Source organism: Brienomyrus brachyistius, chromosome 15 (assembly GCF_023856365.1).
Source record: "Brienomyrus brachyistius isolate T26 chromosome 15, BBRACH_0.4, whole genome shotgun sequence".
Taxonomy (NCBI): domain Eukaryota; kingdom Metazoa; phylum Chordata; class Actinopteri; order Osteoglossiformes; family Mormyridae; genus Brienomyrus; species Brienomyrus brachyistius.
This window is the reverse complement of record NC_064547.1, coordinates 16,226,946-16,244,806: the sequence shown is the minus strand read 5'-3', so window position 1 is coordinate 16,244,806 and position 17,861 is coordinate 16,226,946. Positions and strand designations below refer to the sequence as shown.

The 17,861-nt window shown below is 44.1% G+C and overlaps 1 protein-coding gene across 1 annotated transcript; it reads right to left on the bottom strand.

The window, feature by feature from the left end:
• Window positions 1–7: 7 nt before the first annotated feature.
• aspm (assembly factor for spindle microtubules) lies at window positions 8–17,067 on the bottom strand. Its single transcript, XM_048976418.1, has 28 exons — window positions 16,595–17,067; window positions 16,117–16,260; window positions 14,523–16,023; window positions 14,334–14,426; window positions 14,040–14,141; window positions 13,643–13,789; window positions 13,254–13,493; window positions 12,808–12,875; window positions 12,576–12,717; window positions 12,353–12,483; window positions 12,019–12,194; window positions 11,621–11,766; window positions 11,330–11,415; window positions 10,048–10,254; window positions 9,724–9,916; window positions 9,492–9,631; window positions 9,207–9,335; window positions 8,923–9,117; window positions 4,636–8,769; window positions 4,368–4,517; window positions 3,376–3,693; window positions 3,137–3,286; window positions 2,829–3,020; window positions 2,515–2,707; window positions 2,127–2,281; window positions 1,794–1,970; window positions 1,533–1,705; window positions 8–441 (listed from the first exon to the last, which is right to left on the bottom strand). The coding sequence occupies exons 1-28, from the start codon at window positions 16,865–16,867 to the stop codon at window positions 339–341; spliced, it is 9,858 nt and encodes a 3,285-aa protein (XP_048832375.1). The 5' UTR covers window positions 16,868–17,067; the 3' UTR covers window positions 8–338.
• Window positions 17,068–17,861: the final 794 nt, after the last annotated feature.

Genomic DNA, 17,861 nt, shown 5'->3' with positions numbered 1-17,861 from the left:
AACTGAATTTAAAGGAAATTATTTTAATGGTAATTAAAGGAATAACTTGGTTTATGGCATAAAATGGAAGTAACTCAATTAAAAGAGCAGGAAGATGCTAATAATTTTTTCCTGTGATCAGTAATTCAGAGAAAAATGCATAAACTAAATGTAAAAAATAATTCAAAGGTCATTTATTATATACAGGAGGCCACATATAAAATGAGTTGCCGATTTTTTTTTTTTTTAAAAAGCAACATCGTTTAAAAATTTCTGGATTGGCATTTTCGAATCATGTTGAATATTTTAAGAAAATATATTTAAAGACAGAAGCATTTACAAATTTCTCGTTTCAAACCTCAAGGCATAATGCCAAAAGCATCTGCGACCATTTGGATCGCTCGGAGGGGGTCCACTGTCTCTCTCATGGTCTCTTTTCCCAAGACCCAGTCAGGAGCAAATCTAAAACAAAATTTTAAAAAAATCAGCATGCAAAGTTAATGCAGGGCACTCATCTTTTTTTAATGTATTTGAAATACTGCCACCTTGTGGGAGGGCAGTAATACTTCACATTGAAAGATAATCCCGAAAACAAAATGTCATCAGTTTACTACATCTGACATCTAATTAGTTTACCACATAAACTGGACTATACCCAAAGTGTGCCATTTATATCAAAATAGGTTTAATAGTGATAATGGGTCATGCAGGTCAAAGAATTCTAAATTTTGTTTACATGAATTTGTCAATTCACAGAATCATTGTCAACGTAACTAAGATTGGAACAGTATGAGATTTTCATGGTAACACAACTCAAGGATGATCAGTTTCACAGTACGCAATATTTCACAACTATTATTAGTTAAAATTACCCTTAAAGTAATGAAAACCAAAGGAGTTTTTGGGTGAGAGGAAATATGCACACATGTGGGAGATATGCAGGTGAGCTTCTCCATTCGGCTACATTTTTTTCCAATACCACTAATCAGCAAATGTATATGGTATGATGACCAGTTTTGATATCATGGTATAATGCTACAACCCTATGGCAGACATAAGTAGAAAAGTACTTTAAAAGACTGAAGAACAGAAATGTGAATGATTACAGAATCATCACAACCATGCAAATGAAACACGAAAGTCATGACAGCATTATAAAATACTCATAAAATGGAGTATTTCATGATTCATAAAATGGAAGGGAAAATGTAATCATCTAAATGGGGAGGGGCTCCAATATTTGTTAGACTGAATTTTGTTTAACATTCAAATGGGGGGGGGGATTAAATCAGGCCTTGGTATGTGACCGATCTGAATAACATGGAAAGACGGATCATCAGCTAACACTGGCAGGTAAACCTAAGGGGCATGCTGTGTCCAGTGTGCATGACGCACTGTCCAGTGTGCATGACGCACTGTCCAGTGTGCATGACGCACTGTCCAGTGTGCATGACGCACTGTCCATGGAACACCCCCCGGGAGCAATCTGGTGATGGACTCCAGGCCAAAAACTGTCCTAACAGCTTTAACCATGAAATTTGTTTCACACTTACCTTGGAACTGGTTTCGTTTTGTGAGCCGGCGTCTGAGCAAAGAAGCTGCCATTGAGGGAGGCGTTCATCCTTTGCTTCATGACCGTCCGTTCGGCATCTTTTTTGTGTTTCCGAATGGTGAGACGATAGATGCTGCTAATTCGGTCCACCGCTTTGGGTAGGTTTCTTACCTCCTAAAGACGGGGGAAAAAAGGGTGAGGTGGGGGTCTAAAGGGGGGAAAACGACAACAAACAATCATAAATCTAATCCAAGTGACTTACGGAAGCTCTCTGCCTGTCATGTAGCAAAATGGTTAGGAGGACACACGTCTTGGTGAAAATACTCCCTCCTTTGTTAGCCACTTTGTCTCCGGCTCTTTCTCTATAAATCTGCAGCAGTTCTAAAAGGGTTTCAATTGAATTTTCCACTCCGTAAACTTCTTCCGTAGTTTTGTCGTACTGAAAAGGGGAAATTATACCATCATATCTCATGTGATTAATACGGTCTCTCTCTCTCTCACACACACACACACACTTACTTCCTAGGGGTTACTTGTCTCATTTATATTTCAATACAAGTAAAACTGCCCACTTCCCTATGATGCTTAAAGTTACCTTGGACAAGTTGAGGAGCACTTGTATGGCATAGCTGATAACTTCCATACAAGGAACACTGCGATTGCAGCTCCTTATGAGAGTGAATATAACAAAGGTAGCCCCACTTTTGACCAGGTGCTCACAGCATTCAGGTGAAAGCCTAGTTGATGTCTCTGAAAATGAAAATATTAAGGGTCTTCCAGTTTAACTCATTCTCAAAAGTGCATGCATGCTCAAATCATAATTTAGTGCTTAATTTATGAACTACCTAGCTAGCTACAATTTGGTAAAAAATAAACACACTGCAAAATCCAATCCACAATTCTCCAAACATGGAAGCTGACCACTTCAGCTTCAGACAGCACATTAATTTTTCATTCTTCTCAAAGAACCAATGAAGACTGACCCAGGTGTTTTAAAGCGGCCAAGATATATGAGAAGTGCTTGTATCTCAGGAGGTAGTCGATTGCGGTCGAGGTCTTGTTACAAAGCTTGTCCTCCTCTTTAACCATCGAGTTAATCTTTCTGAAGCGACGTCTCATAGCAACAACCTTTGACGTATCGTGGACCTGTCGGGATTGATGCCCTCTCCACAAAGCCTTTTGAAAAAGGAGTCAGGGGGTAACAATCATTTACAAAATACGACATTCTGCTCAAGAAAGCTGCAAGAGATTTTAGCGCAGTTAAAATCCAATAATGTCTGAGTGCCAACAAAAGCACCTGTAGTTTTATGATTCCATGCTGCACTCTCTGCTCGCGTCTTTTGGTCAAGAACTTCCTGACAGCTTGCTGGATGATAGAGCTAGCTCGATGGCGTCTAGATAACCAGATTCGCACCGTCCTCTGCAGTTTAATGAGTTTCTTTCGGTCCTCGAGGTACTGTTTCCGTTGTATCCTCGTTCTGACCCATCTCTGACAAAACAAGGTTTCAAAACTTAGGGACAAATTCAGGAAAATTATGATTCACAAATACCAGAGAGAGATGCCCTGGGTACCCAAACCAGCCGCTTTTGCTTCTTCCCAAATACCTGAATGCAAATTAAGGAGGACATCTGCTTTCTGGCTGATTCCAGGGCCCAGTGTGCTCGAACGGCCCGCTGGATCTTTATGGCACAGAGATGATGGTATGCTGTGGCTGCAAAACATCTCACCCTCCATGCTTGAGCCTCTTGTTCCACCTATGGGTGTAGGGGAATCGGCTTCATTATTACAGGCTTTGTCACGCCACTGATGCACATATAGGCCATTCATTCAGAGTGAAACATACCCTTCTTCTTGCGAGCCATCCTCTGCCGAATGCTTGAAGGGTCAGAGTGGCCATCTTCATCTTCCTGAAGGAGTCCCTCTCCGCTTTCCCTCTCTGCAGCGCCTGAAACCGCCTCTGTAAAACCAGAGCGGCCGCGCTCTGTAGCTTGAAATCCCGTCTCTGCACGTGCCCCCTGTAGGCTGACTGAATCACTACAGCGGCATTTCGCTGAGCGCTAAATTTCCGGCGAGCGAGGTTTCCTTTAAACCAGGCCTGAATCTTGACTGCGGCCCGCCATCGCTTGGCATGCTGTCGTCCCTGATGGCCACGATACCCGGCCTACAAAGGGACCAGGATGCTGGATTACAACACAATCCAACAATTATATATGAATTTACGAGTACAAAATACTTATTTATACATACATATCAGAAAAAAAGTTAGATATTTAAAAAAAATTGTGTTCTTTAATCCTGGTTCTGCTGGTTTCTAAAGTTCTTAAGTTCTAAAGACAGCAGTACACAAGAACAAGGTGAAGCAGGAGACACTGGGAATGACCAAAAACCAGCCAGGTAGAGGGCAGAAGAACTTTCTAATGCAAGTGATGACCGGCAGTGTCTTATAAAACACAGGATGACCTAAAGTGACCTTCAAAAAGAATAGGAAACATTAAGTGGTGTGAAGTTCACTGCTAGGACAGTTAGGACTGCTAAAATTCCAAGACGCCCTTAAAGATCCATAAAGCAAGGAAGAAATCCTTCATTAATGAGAAGCAATGAAGAGTCAGTTTGGAGTTTGTAAAAAAAATTACATTTTACTCAGACGCATTCCTATAAACTGCAAAATAACTAAAAATGTTGCTTTGGTCTCAATTTTTTCAGAGCTGTATATACAAACTTACTCAAATGCATCAATCTGAACTGTAATGTACTATTAATCACTGAAGTGGCATTTGTTTAATAATGCTTATCGCCTTTATTGTAACATGCACAAATGTATTTCATAATATTCACCTGTATGAGGACAGCAGATTTCCTCATCTGCATGTACCTTTCCCGGTCTTTTCTGCCCAGTGTATAGGCTCTGTAGAAATCTTGGATTCTTGTAGCAGATGCCTTCTGCTGCTGGAAATATCTTCTTTGCGCCAATCCACGATAAAATGCCTGTTTAAGAAAAAATTGAAATTGTAATCATTTAATGGGTACTTTGCCTTGGAAAACCCCTCTAAAAACACAGAATCAGTTAACTACGATGGCTTTGGAAAAGACTCTAAAAACATACCTGAATAGTAATGGCACTCTTCTTGCACTTAAGGAACTTCTTGCGCTCAACATGTCCTCGTACTTGTGCCTGAATGACCTTGACACTCTTCAGAGTCTTCAGGTAGACTTCCTTTTGTGCTCGCATTTCCTGCCGGGCTCTGAAACGCCTTTGGAGAGTTATCGCCGCCATTCGATAGCCTAAAAAGCGCCTCCTATCCACACACATCTTGTAGCTGGCCTGTATCTTCACAACATTTGAGCGGAGATGCAAAAAGCTCTTGCGATACGGGAGCATGCGCATCACTGACTGGATCTTCACCGCTGACAGTTCAGACTTCGCCATTCTCCTTGCCTGCAGGCCACGATAAGCACTCTGCAGTGCAACTGCTGCTTGCCTAATGGAGAGGTAGTCAGCCCTCAGTTTCTGGGTCTTCTTGCAAGACCTGTACCATCTTTGTATCACAAGAGAGGAAGACTGCATTTTTCTGAACTGATTGCGGGTGTAGTGACCCCTGAATGTCGACTGGATGACCACCGCAGCATTCCGGCAGCGCAGAAACCGGCGCCGATCCACACTCATTTGAAGGAACGACTGAATTAAACGAGCGGCTCTTTTTTCCTTCGCTAGTCGCCTTGCTTTCGCGCCACGGAATGAAGCCTGAAGGCAAGTGGCGGCCCTTTTCATTCTCATGTACTTCTCCAACTGAAGATCTCCAAGTTTCTGCGCTCGCAGCCTTTGCTGCAAAACTGTGGCCGCCCAGCGTAATCTCACAAAAAGCACCCTCTGCTGATGCATCCTGAAGGTAGCTTGTATCAGTGTGGCCGCTCTATGCAATCCAGCCAGCTTTTTCTGGACTCTCCGCCTCCTGAACGCTGCCTGAATAGATACGGCTGCGTTTCTCAGTTGTAAAAATTTAGCTCTTTCTTCCTTGACTTGCAGATACGATCTGTAATGCTGCTGAATGATGAGAGCTGACAGCCTCATTGCCTGGTATTTTATCACTTCTCTGTGTCTTCTAAACAGTGATTGGATGAGAGCGGCTGCCGCATGTCGCCGGCGAATCACCTGCCTCGTCCGCCACCCTCGGTACGCTGCCTGTAAAGTTAGGGCAGCACCGCGCACATGGATGTAGAGTTCTCTTTGTCTTCTACCAGCAGCAACTGCACGGTATTGCAGCTGCACGGCAAGGACAGCGGATTTCAAGGAAAGGTACTGCTTACGGGCAGCGCGCGCTCTAAACACTTTCTGCAGGGTGCAGGCAGCACTGCGCATTCGTGCGAACCTCTGCCTAGCCTTCATGCCACGGAAAGCAGCCTGAATGCAAATGGCAGCCTGCTTTTTTACTGCTAGGTTTTGCTTCTCCTTAATCATCAGTGTATTGGCCCGGTAACGTCGTCGGACCACATCTGCTGCCCACTGCAACCTTCTATAAAAGCTTCTGGCTTGGTGCTTTCGAACTGCAACCTGTATAACTGTGGCTGCTTTGCGCTCCCTTAGCAGCTGTCGGCGAGCTTTTACTCCTCTGAAGGCTGCTTGGATTGTTATGGTGGCAGTACGCGTCGCCAGGTATTCTGCACGCATGCTTCTGGCAGCCATGAAAGCTTTATATCGAAGCTGGATAACTATAGCAGCTGCTCGGAGTGACAAGAAGCGTTTCCGGGTCCTGAAAGTCCGGAAACGTCTCTGGATGGAAGTGGCTGCTTTGTGCATGGTTTTAATCTGCTGCCTAGCTTTGTAATTACGGAACGCTAACTGGATTATGTTTGCTGACGTTTTCTTCACCCTGTACTCCTGCATTAGCAAATTCCTCATTCTGGAAGCCCTGTACCTTTGCTGAATGACTCTCGCAGCCCAACGCAGTTTTTGGAACTGGGTATAACACTGCTGCATCCTGAAACAGCCTTGAATCACAAGGGCAGCGGAGTGCATCCTCCTAATCTCACATCTCGCCCGTTTTCCTCTGAAGGCCGCCTGGATCATCACAGCACTGTGCTGAAGTTTCAAGAAGTCTTCTCTGACGCGCTTTCCTTCCAGATGACACCGGTAATGTCGCTGTATCACCACCGCAGCCAACTTGGCCGCTATGAAGGGCGTCCTCTCCCGGTACATTCTGAAATAAGCCTGAATCACAGTTGCCGATTGGCGCATTCTTTGCAATTCCTTCCTGACTTTCATTCCTCTATATGCAGCCTGTATAGTGACCGATGCAGTGACTAAAGACTGATACCGCTGCTGTTGAATTCTCGCAGCAAGATGAGCCCGGTACTGCTGTTGAATTTTGACAGCGGCTGCCTTTACTTGAAGGTACCTCTTGCGCATGTTGTAAGCGGCATAACGTCTTTGAATTATTCTGGCAGCGTCTTGCATCTCTCGCACTCGCCGCCTAGATTTCATGCCACGGAATGCAGACTGTATGCGGACCGCTGCATTTTTCATGGCTTCATATTTCCGAACTTGGGCATTTTTCAGCTGAGTGGCTTTGAACCTTTGTCTGATGACAGACGCAGCCCAGCGCAGCTTGTTAAACTGAGCGACCTGCTTGTGTCTGCGGTAACATGCTTGGATGACAGTTGCAGCTTTGTGCATCTCCTTTACCTGGAGACGGGCTTTTAAGCCCCTGAAAGATGATTGTATCACAACGGCTGATTCCTTTCTCCTCAAGTACCACTCACGTTGGCATCTTCCTTCCATCCAAGCCCTGTAGCGTTGCTGTATAACAACAGCTGCAAATCTGGCTGCATTGAAAGACATCCTAGCTTTATACATTCTAAAATATGCTTGAATTACAGATGAAGCTCTGTGCCTGCGCATTAGATCTCTTCTAACCTTATACCCCCTGTAAGATGCCTGGAGCTTGACAGCTGCTTGTCGTAGTCGATTATATTGCCGCTGTTGATGTTGACCCAATAGATGTGTCCGAAAGTGTTGCTGGACAACTACAGTTGCTCTTCTGAGTAACATGAAATTGCGCTTATAAATAAAGGCCTTAAATTTAGCCTGAATTAGGCTGGCTGCTCTATGCTTTTCCTTCATCTCCTGTCTGACCTTCATTCCACGAAATCCAGCCTGCAAAGTAATGATCGCTGCTCTCTTCTCCAGGTACTGCTGTCGTACGTTTCTTCCAAAGATGTACGCCCTAAACTTATCCTGCAGCACCAAAGCTGCTCTCCTCTTCAATCTGAACTGCAACTGGATGGAGCACCTGCGGAAATGTGACTGTATCAAGACTGCAGCTTTGTGCAACCTCTCAATCCTCCTCCTTTCAACTCTGCCTCGCCACAAAGCTTGAAGTTTAATGGCGGAATGCCGAAGAGCCACATATTCCATTCTCTGTTTCTCACCCGAAAGTTTAGCCCTATAGCGGCGTTGTATGTCTCTGACAGCTCTCCTCAACAAGAAGAACCTTTTGCGGGCCAAAGACATTCTAAACGCCGCTTGAATTACTACCGCTGCCTTGTGCTGGAAGTGCCTCTCTTTGCGTGCGACATGTCCACGGTATGCTGCTTGCAGGATAACTGCAGCAGCTTTCATTTTCAGGTACTGTAATCTCTCCCTCTGCTTCCGTCTACAAGCTCTGTACCAATGCTGGATGATCAGCGTAGCGCGTCTGACCTCCAAAAAGCGGCTCCTCAGAGCAAAGGCCTTGAATGTTCTTTGGATGACAGACGCACTAGAATGCTGCTGTTTTAGTATCCAGTAGGTTTTCCTCTCTTTGAAACCTCTATACCATGCCTGTATGATTACTGCTTTCCGGAGCACTTTCGCATACCGTCGACAGCACACGAGCATTCTGTACCACGACTGTATTCTCAAGGCTGCTGCAGCTTGACGGGTCCTATTCTGTGCGTGCCATTTCCGGAATGCAGTCTGTATAACTACAGCCGCGTTGCTCCTCCTTATGGACGACAGAACCTTCCACCTTCTGAAGCTTTTTTGAATGGTAATAGCCGCATTCCTTAAAGAGAGGTATCGCTGACGGTGCTCTTTCGCAAGCAGAGAGGCCTTTCTGCGTTGCTGGAACGTCAACACTGCCCGCCGAAGCCGTCTGAAGGCAGCCGCGGCAACCTTCATCCGCACACGAGCTTGGATCACGACGGCATGGTGCCTCAGCCTCTGAAAGCGTTTCACAGCCGAATACCTCCTCCATTCCGCCTACGTGAAAGTGAGGACAAAGAGCAGGTTGGGAAGAGCACAGAAGTGACTGCATTAAGGCTCAGAAAGTGTCTTATCAAAAGAGAATATTAGCCAATGTAAAAACATTTTCTTGCTACTTTTGTTGAACAGCTAACATGAGTTTGACCGTACTTGGATGACTACTGCGGCAGAATCTTGCACAATCCGAAGCTTCTCCATCCTCTGCTGTCTAATCTCTTGCCGTACTAAGTGGCCACGCCAAGCAGCCTGAAGGACTATTGCTGAAGCGTGAAGTCTCTCCTCACGGCGTCTCAACAGGAACTTCTTGACGGCCACCTGTATCTTGGCAGCAGCCACATTCTTTTCCTGTGAGGCAGGTCGAAGTGAGAAACGGAAGCTTAACCAAGCCGAATAAATGGCTTCTCAAAAAGTGGTGAGCTGCAGCTCTGCGGTACCTTGAGGAGCCTCCTCTGGATTTTTAGCCTGTATTTCCTCCAAGTTCTCTGAATGACCCACGCAGCTCTGCTCTCGGCCCGCAGGTCCAAGAGCCGGGCACAAAGGAAAGACAGGTAGCATGTCACCACCTGAAAAAAGATACGCTGGCTTTACATCCTAAAGAGCCATCTAAAATTTATGAAAACGTTTATAAAATTAAACTGAATATACGGGAGTGAAAGGAACAGTCAGGTTGCAATCCAAAACCCGAAATGGACCAGAATGATGTGCAGTGAAATACCAACTTTTTCATTTGGAATCGTGTTTGACATATCAGTTGGCGCTATCATGGCTGGAACCCCTCCCAGAGAAGTCACAGCAGCATGCAACAGTTGGAAATTTCTTCTCTCATTCTCCAGAAGCTCTTTGCAATCCAATGAAGCGCCTGTTATGAAAATGATACAACACTTGCATACATTCCTAAGTTCCAAGTGAAGCATGAATATTACCAACAGTGTAAGTTAACATTGTGCATACCAGGGTCATTGTTGAAAGAGCTGTCTGAATCACTAAATGAACAGTCCAACCCAACTCTCCCACGTTGGTCACACTCTACGGTCTGTGTTGTACTTTGGTAAATGGCGTCCAGGGGAAGGTGGCAGGGGTGATAGTGGTGGAGGAGGTGACAAAGAAGCCGCCCATCTGAGAACGACACGGTGAAATTCTCTGCCTGGAAGCAGTAAGAATTCAGTCAAGCACTTGCACAGAAAACAGGTCAAGTGCAATTAGTTTGCTCATCTGGATAATTCTTGTTTCGTACACAGTACACTTGGTACATTAGTGAAAATGAAATAAAGGTACCTTTAAGTTGTAAAATGCACAAACGGCATTGACCCAGTCCATCAACAGTGTCAGTTTTGCAGCACTCTCTTCACATTTGGCTTGCAGGGCCTTTGGCACCACATTCCTGTGCTGCTTCCATGCAGCTAGTTCCTCTTTGCTTCTCCACATTCGGTGAAGGAAATCAATTTCTTCTTTGAGTTTATCTTCATCAAGCAAAACATCCACCTTGGAATAATTACACAGAATTAGCATGATAACAGAAGTAACCGAGTCTAAATATTTTCTTGTAAGTTTCAGTAATTTGGAACTAACTCAAAATATCTAATCCAGTGTAATCAGACACAGTATCCTGATATAGAATTTGCAATGACTTACAAATATAATCATTAAAACAGTTCAGACGTTGCATTGTACATGTAACTTTCTATGTCATTTTATTTCAAGTGATAAAAACCAAAGCAGCAAGCATACAAACCCTGGCGATACACTTTATGGACAAAAAACTTGGGTCACCTGGCCATTACACCTACAAGAACTTCTATGACACCCCAGTCAAAATCCATAGGCATCAATAAGGAGTCAGCCTCCCTCTCGGCCATGGAAGCCCATTCCGTAAAACTCCCGACGCACAGTTTTCATGCTGGCATTCACACCAGAGAAGGTTTGGAGCAGATACTGAGTCAACACATCAGACACGCTAAGCACCTCAGCAACACTGCTCTGTTATTTTACAATAAAATAACAATTGCAATAAAACCATTTACAGTTGACGGTGAAATGTCTAGCAAGGAAGAAACCACACACACTGACACTGCAGAGGAGGCATCCTGTGACATTTTAATTCACTGAACTCTTCAGAATGACTCATTCTTTCACAAATGAACCTTGTCTGCATGGTTACGTGATTTTACACATCTGTGGTGAAAGGTCTGAATGATACACCTGAATTCAACGTTTAAGAGGCTGTGTCCCAATACTTGTGTCCATACAATGTATTTCATTGCCTTTGCCTATTTACTAGCTTACACACTTCAGAATCCGAAAGCAGTAACAAACCACATGCAAATAAACAGACACCAAACATTCCTGATTTCAACAACAGACACACAGTAAACCACAATCAGGAGAACACTGAGCTTCCCTTTACGAGTTGAAGCAGTTACTCGCCGGGGCATAAACATTGTACTAGATTATTTGTTAAGTAAAATGCAAAAAAGTGTCATTAGTCAGTGTCCCAAGCTGGTTAAAAGAGCTAACCGTAGAATCATTGGGAGTAAATGAACAGACATCAGTATAATACCTGAAAAGCAAAGATGATTTTCCACAGCAGAGTTATTGACTTCTCTCTGTGTCCATCCACAACATCTCTTGAGTCAATGGCTCCGCCTGCAATTACGGCACAGCCTTATGGTTTGGTGTAGCAATTTTAATTACATTTTCACAAAAAAAAAAAAAAAAAAAAAAAAACACACACAATGCAAATTAAAAGAAAAAAAAAACATGGATACATAAAAACAATGGAAATCAAAATTAAAAGCAGCCGTAAATGTAAAGGCTAAGCACCGTCCCAAGACGACAAGTCCATACTTACCATGCTCGTCCTTCAGGTCAACACCTCTGTCTTTCAGCACCTGCAGCGCAATGTCAACATTGTGTACCTTCTGAAGGCGACTTATGGCAGGTACCCTTAGCTTCTGAGAGAGGCTCCAGTTTTGGGTGAAAAGCTCCATAACTCTCCTGTGTATGTGAACAGGGAGTGGCTAGAAATGAGGAGCTCACACGGAATTCAACAATTTTACACATTTTGTGTATATTCAGTTCTATTAAGAAAATATCATGGTCTTATAACTGCTGCAAAGCTAATGCATGAAATGCATTTCTAAAATATAACAATGCATAAAATCTAATACAAGTGCATCAAATTATGCAATACGACTTTCATATGACAGCTAACAGAATCGAAAGCACGTTTACAGCAGAGACACTCACACCAGCCGTATTCCACATCTCAAATCAACAGCCAGGTTCTTCACCGCAAAGTCGAATTCATCCAGGGCCGTCTGGACATGGCAAACGGGCAGGCCCATGTAACCCAGGTGCCGAGGAAGAATTCCCTCACCACTAAGAAAGTCTCTTGAAAATGCCAACAGCAGATCCTTACTAGTCTGCAAGACATGAATGAAAAAAAAAGACAGGAAATCATCATAGGTTAGCAAAAGGAAAAGGTAGGTAATGGTCAAAGTGATCTGCTACAAGTTTTCTACAAACTTTTAAATTTACTCTATGCATCTTAACGTCCAATAAAACACAGATCCTTCCCTACCTTGAATTCAGCATCCATGCAAAATAAGCATGGGTCATGCTCAATAATTTTGGATTCCTTCGCTTTATCGAGAAAGCAGACTAGGAGAAGAAGCTTCTTCAACGTGAAAGAGGACAGGGCATCCTCATGACCTGGTCAATAGCAATTAACAGGCATTAGTAACAGCATGACTCAAAGCGACTTGTGTGTTTCAGTCAAGGAAACGACACACTATACACATTACCATCACGGTACAGGTGAGGAACTTTCGGATGCCTGAATTCAGCAGCAATGTCTGGATTCCACAGCAGTCGGCGGAGGATGAACAGGGCCAGTCCCATGACGTCATTATTACTCTCTAAAGGAATCAACTCTCCAAAAATGGTCTGGAAAGGAGTAAAGAGAATGAGAACAAACACCTACACAAATCACCATCTTTTCATTTAAAAATACAAAGAAAATGTGTCACACGATACCTCAAGTCCAATCCTCAGCCAAAGAGGATTGTAGGAAAGAAGCCAGTTGAGAACTTTCTGCCGTTGCCCTAGAATAAGCACATTTCAAGTGATCTTGAATTACGTCCACATAACAGTTAAATTGATCTTAAAATTGAAGACTAGGAGCAGCTACCACCAGACGTTACAGGATGTAAAGTCTAGCCTACTACAATGTACAGTAACATTTACAATGCAGGTTCAGCGCAATATTAAAAATATCTTGTTCAAAAAGAGACACATTTAAGTCCTTCCCTGAATTTATTGACTAAGTTATATTCTATAACAGCTTTTTACCTAATTAGTAGATCTAAAAATAAACCATGTTTTTGTTTGAGGAATTAAACATAAGGAGGTTACCAGTCAAGGAGAGATACGAGTGGAAATCTGAGAATAAGACATAAGAGCCGTCAAACTCCCACACTTACCGATGTCCTTCCACAGGTGCCGGTCCTTGCGCACCAGGAGCCTCCGGGCCTCCACCTCCAGCTCCAGCCTCTGTATGGCTTTGACCATCGACTCAGAAGTGAAGAGCAGACAAGCAGCCCGGCGGAGGCGGTTCAGCCGTCTTCGGGCCGTGTACGCCCTGAAGGAAACCTCCTCTTTCGTCGGGGCTTTTGAAATGCTGAAAGGCTGATCGGACTGAAACGCCAGAGACAGGGCGTTCACTTAAAGGAGAAGAAGAAAGAAAATTAAGACGTCACAGAAACGTAATGGAGTTTATATCTGCATTGTGTGAAAACTGCACCGGGCGATTTGACATGGGACCGATCTTTGAGAGAACCTGCAACAGCTGTCAATCGCAATTCCAAGCTACCTTTGGTGACTTCTGTGTTGACCTTGAACTCATCGGGAGTGAGAGCATAGTTCATCCACAGCGTAAATCCTCTCTCCTGCTTCTCCATCCATCTTTCATCATAGAACATGTTCTTGGCTGCAAACGGCAATGGGTGTCGTGGTAAAACTGCAAAAAAAGGGCAAATCACCTTCACAATTACCGAAGAAACAGCAAACAGCACGACAGCAACTGAACTTACACTTGCTTGGAAAGCTGCAAATGCCTGCCACTGATATTGCAACAACCTGGCATTATCTTGCGTTCATTTAGGTAAAACTCAGATACATTTATAAACAGAATAACCAGCTGAATTATCACGAGTGAACAAATTATTTGCCGTCCTAGAGCACATCAGCTATTCCGACTCCACACATACCAGTTTGCGCTGGCTTTATGAACGTTAGATGTGACTGGGCCACTGCCACAACCTTAGAAGTCTTCAGTGATGAGACACCAAACGGTTTCACAGGCTGCCGCGCTTCAAAGATCCAAAAAAAAAAATAATAAAACATTTACAAACGAATATTTGCTAGGCAACAACGCAAACCACGAATCTGATCTTTTACCAAGCAATTACGGAAGGATTACATCCGTTTCCCTTTACAGCTGTGTATTACATTGTTCACCAGTCAATTCAATTTTGTTAAGGAGTTTAGATAAAAAGTATTACCCCGGTTAACCGGTTTCGAAATCTTTGAAAGCTTGGGACGGCTCGTGCCTACAGTGGATTTTGCAGATGCAGATGAACGAGAAGTCAGTGTGGCTGCAACAGAAGCATGATATTAGAAAGATGTCAATGAGCCAGTACTTACAAGCAGGGAAAAGCAGCTTTGTGTATATTAAGAAAAAATCATCTCACCCGCTGATGCCTGTGGCCTTTGTGATGAGGATTTAGCGCCAAGCCTTTTCTCTACCACTGGTTTTGTCTCCTTGGTTGCTGGAAATGCACGGGCCTTTTTCACTTGGAAAACTGCATCGTCGGAGTTCTCCTTCAAAAACTCGTCACTCTTCCTTTTTTTGTGGCCAGCGTCAGACTGAGTGGTACAGAGCACTGGCTTGACAGCGCATCCTTCCGGCTGCACTACTAATGGTCTTACAGTAGACTTGGTTTTGACGTTGGGACTGGAAGGGTGAGTTGAGGATTTGCAAGACTGGATAGCGCCCACTGGAGACAAGACGGACAGATCTGTGCTAGCACACCTGATTGGAGAAATTCCAGGTATCACCATCCTGGATTGAGAATTTACTATATTGCCATCACAGCTAACAGATGAATCAATAATAGGAAGAACACAAACATCACTTTCTTCATCAATATTTGGTTTCACCCGGTCATCCTGTGGCAATTCTACAGTCTTTCCCAAAAGACGACGCCTTGAGGTTCCCGTTTTTTCTGGGCAAGTCTCTTGCATTTTATTACCTTTCTGTTTGATTACCGTAACAGACGTGAATGGATTTTTGTTGGAAATCAGAGAAGCCTGGCTGTCCTCCTCCTCATTTCCACGTCTGTCGTCTGAGATGGGCTTTGACTTCACAAAGAAAGTCAGTCTTTGCTTCGCAGGTGTAAACTCCGAAGAAGTGTCATTAAGCATGTCTGGTCCCATTGCTTCAGAGTTAACATGAAACTGCCTGATTTCGCTGCTTCCCTTCAAAGACTCAAGAGAATCTGAGAATTCAAAGCTAGAGCAAGCATTTGGGGGACTTTCCAACTGCGTTAGATCTGACTGAATAATTGCCAAAGCATCTCTCATAGACAACACTGGTGTCCCTGGCAAAACGGCCTGGTTGATATCAGACCCCTGTTTGTTCAAATTAGAGGCTGGACTTGAACAAGACTCACTGCACAGTATTGACTTGTTCACAACATATTGTGTTGGTTTAACGGGTGAGTGAGTCCTGTTTAACACCCGTGTAACATCTCTGCAGACAGAGTCTTCTTCTGAATCAGTAACACGTTTCAGTCGCTTTTCATTTGAACTCGCAACATCAACAAGGGTGGCAGCAGGGACGAGAAGAACAACCGGTGAGTCTCTGTTGAACGGGAAAAGATTTTCCTGGTTCATTTTGCCAGACTTCACACGGGGCGACTGAAGAGAGGTTGGCGTGAGGCTCTTCCGCAGCAACTGCTCATCCTGAACAGTCACAGATGGCGGCAGGACTGACACCTTCTTGGGAACCACGGGGTCTTGGTTAAAAGGTTCAAGGGGTCCTCGCACCCTGGTCTTCTTGTACTGAGATTGTCGGGACACATGGAATGTTTTGTTGCCTGCGCTTTTCAGAGAAAGATCAGCTGCCTTTCCTTTTCGTGGTCCCGAAAGATCACTCGCTTTCTTGTTTTTAATGGAATCCCATAAACTCTTCTGCAAGACAAGGCCACAAAAAAATTTAAATGAATGTTTATCTGCATACCATGCATTTGTTTATAATATATGAGCTAAAATTACAGTCAATACCTTTTTCTTCTTTTGAGCTTCTGCTTTCCCGAGCAAAATGGCTTGATGCTTGACAACGTCATTCACTGTGATGACCACAAGCTCCCTCACACCACCTTCTTCCACTGGGGTCCAGGTAATTGTCAAAGTCACATCTCCAGTTGGCTACATGAACACAAAGTGTTACTCATCGCTGATGTGGGGAAATGCCCGTTCATACGCGCTACACTTCCTTTTAATTATCAACAAAGTTATTTCTGTGTGGATAAGACAGTTCAGTCAGACAAACTACAGACTCTACGACAACATTCACCGAAAAGCGCATTAACGGCAGGCTGCATTGCTAAATCAACCAGGAAAATGCAACTACGTAAACTAAACACAACACCTGAAAGGAACAGCTGATAAACGCCGAAAGTTAACACACATCGACGTGCTTACTAGTAAACTAGTTGGTTGGAGTTACATACCGAGTAATAACACCGCATCAGCCCCTTACCTGGACAGTGAATTGGGTCTGATCAGCAGAGAAGCCTTTACTGGAGGGGACACGGTCCACTTTCACATCCGCTAAGTATTCATTCGGGTTTTCGATGTGCAGAAGCGCCGACTTGGAGGAGCCCAGCTTAACGGTCCCGAAACTCAGGAAAGGGGGCCGTGCGAACTGGACTAAGCTGAGCACGGCCGTCGCACTCCGGTTCTCCTTGTTCCTATCGCCGGTGTGGAATCCATTCGGGCTACAATCCACGAAAGCGCTCCCAGAGAGAGACATGTTTCACGTGCCTTTTAAAAACAGCTATCAGTCAGCGCCTATATAAAAAAAATTTCCAACGCCATGCTACATAAACGCGACTGTCATTTTTTTTCCCGTTAAAAGGTACCGGAATAAAACTAAACACAACGCCTGCATCACCGCCTTCACCATCCGACACAGCCGAAGAACTGGGTTCACACCAGTAGCTACGCCTCCCCGTTTGAATTTTCCGCCTGACCAGTAGAATTGCGGGGTTCCTCCGTAGCCATCCAATCGCTGCAAGATAAACAAAAGAAAGCCAATCAGAGGCGCTGACGTTCTTCAAATTTGAGGACACAACAAAAATTGACCAATAAGCTCCGTTCCTGAGACACTTCCGTCCCGTTCAGCATGTCTATGATCTCAGTCGCGAACGTTTTGCCCAGGGCCCCCCCCACAACCCATAACCCGTCCCTGCTGATAGCAGTGAATGATCAGGTCGCTAAGGGTGAATTCTCTGTTCCGCCGTGAAAATTACTCCGATGGTGAACATCAGTTCTGTACGACTTTCCCCCAGGTCTCTTGCCCCCCCGTCATGACTCCGCGCCCCACACTTTGGGAATCACTGGCTTAGTGAGTTATAGTGTCTTGAGTTCCATCATCCATCAGTCCATCCATTTTACATTTCTGCATTTAGTGCAGGGTCAGTGTGAGCTGGCCTCCATCCCATGGACAGACTGCAAATCACGCAGATCGGCTTGAAATGAAACATGTGTTCATACAAATATGACTTTCGTGAGGTTTTAATAAAACTAATTTAACCAACTTCGAATCTGTATATATAAAATCAAAATCACTCGACATACTTATTTATCAGTCAATAGTATCCAATAGAAAGTATTGCTATTACAGGTTTATTCCTTGAAAACAAACGACATCATTTACTCTTAATTGTAATTTAAGTAATTTAACCCAATTACATTTTTCAGCACTACTGCATTTGTAATTCCGGTTCATTTTGCAAATCAACTCG

What these genes read in the sequence shown, in the direction of transcription:
- aspm (XM_048976418.1), bottom strand. Translation starts at nt 16,867, where the DNA reads ATGTCTCTCTCTGGGAGCGCTTTCGTGGATTGTAGCCCGAATGGATTC. An exon ending in AGAGTGCCATTACTATTCAG is followed by an intron (nt 4,518 to 4,635) that starts GTATGTTTTTAG and finishes TTTCTTAAACAG; the next exon opens with GCATTTTATCGTGGATTGGC. An exon ending in GGCCGCTTTAAAACACCTGG is followed by an intron (nt 2,282 to 2,514) that starts GTCAGTCTTCAT and finishes TTTCATTTTCAG; the next exon opens with AGACATCAACTAGGCTTTCA.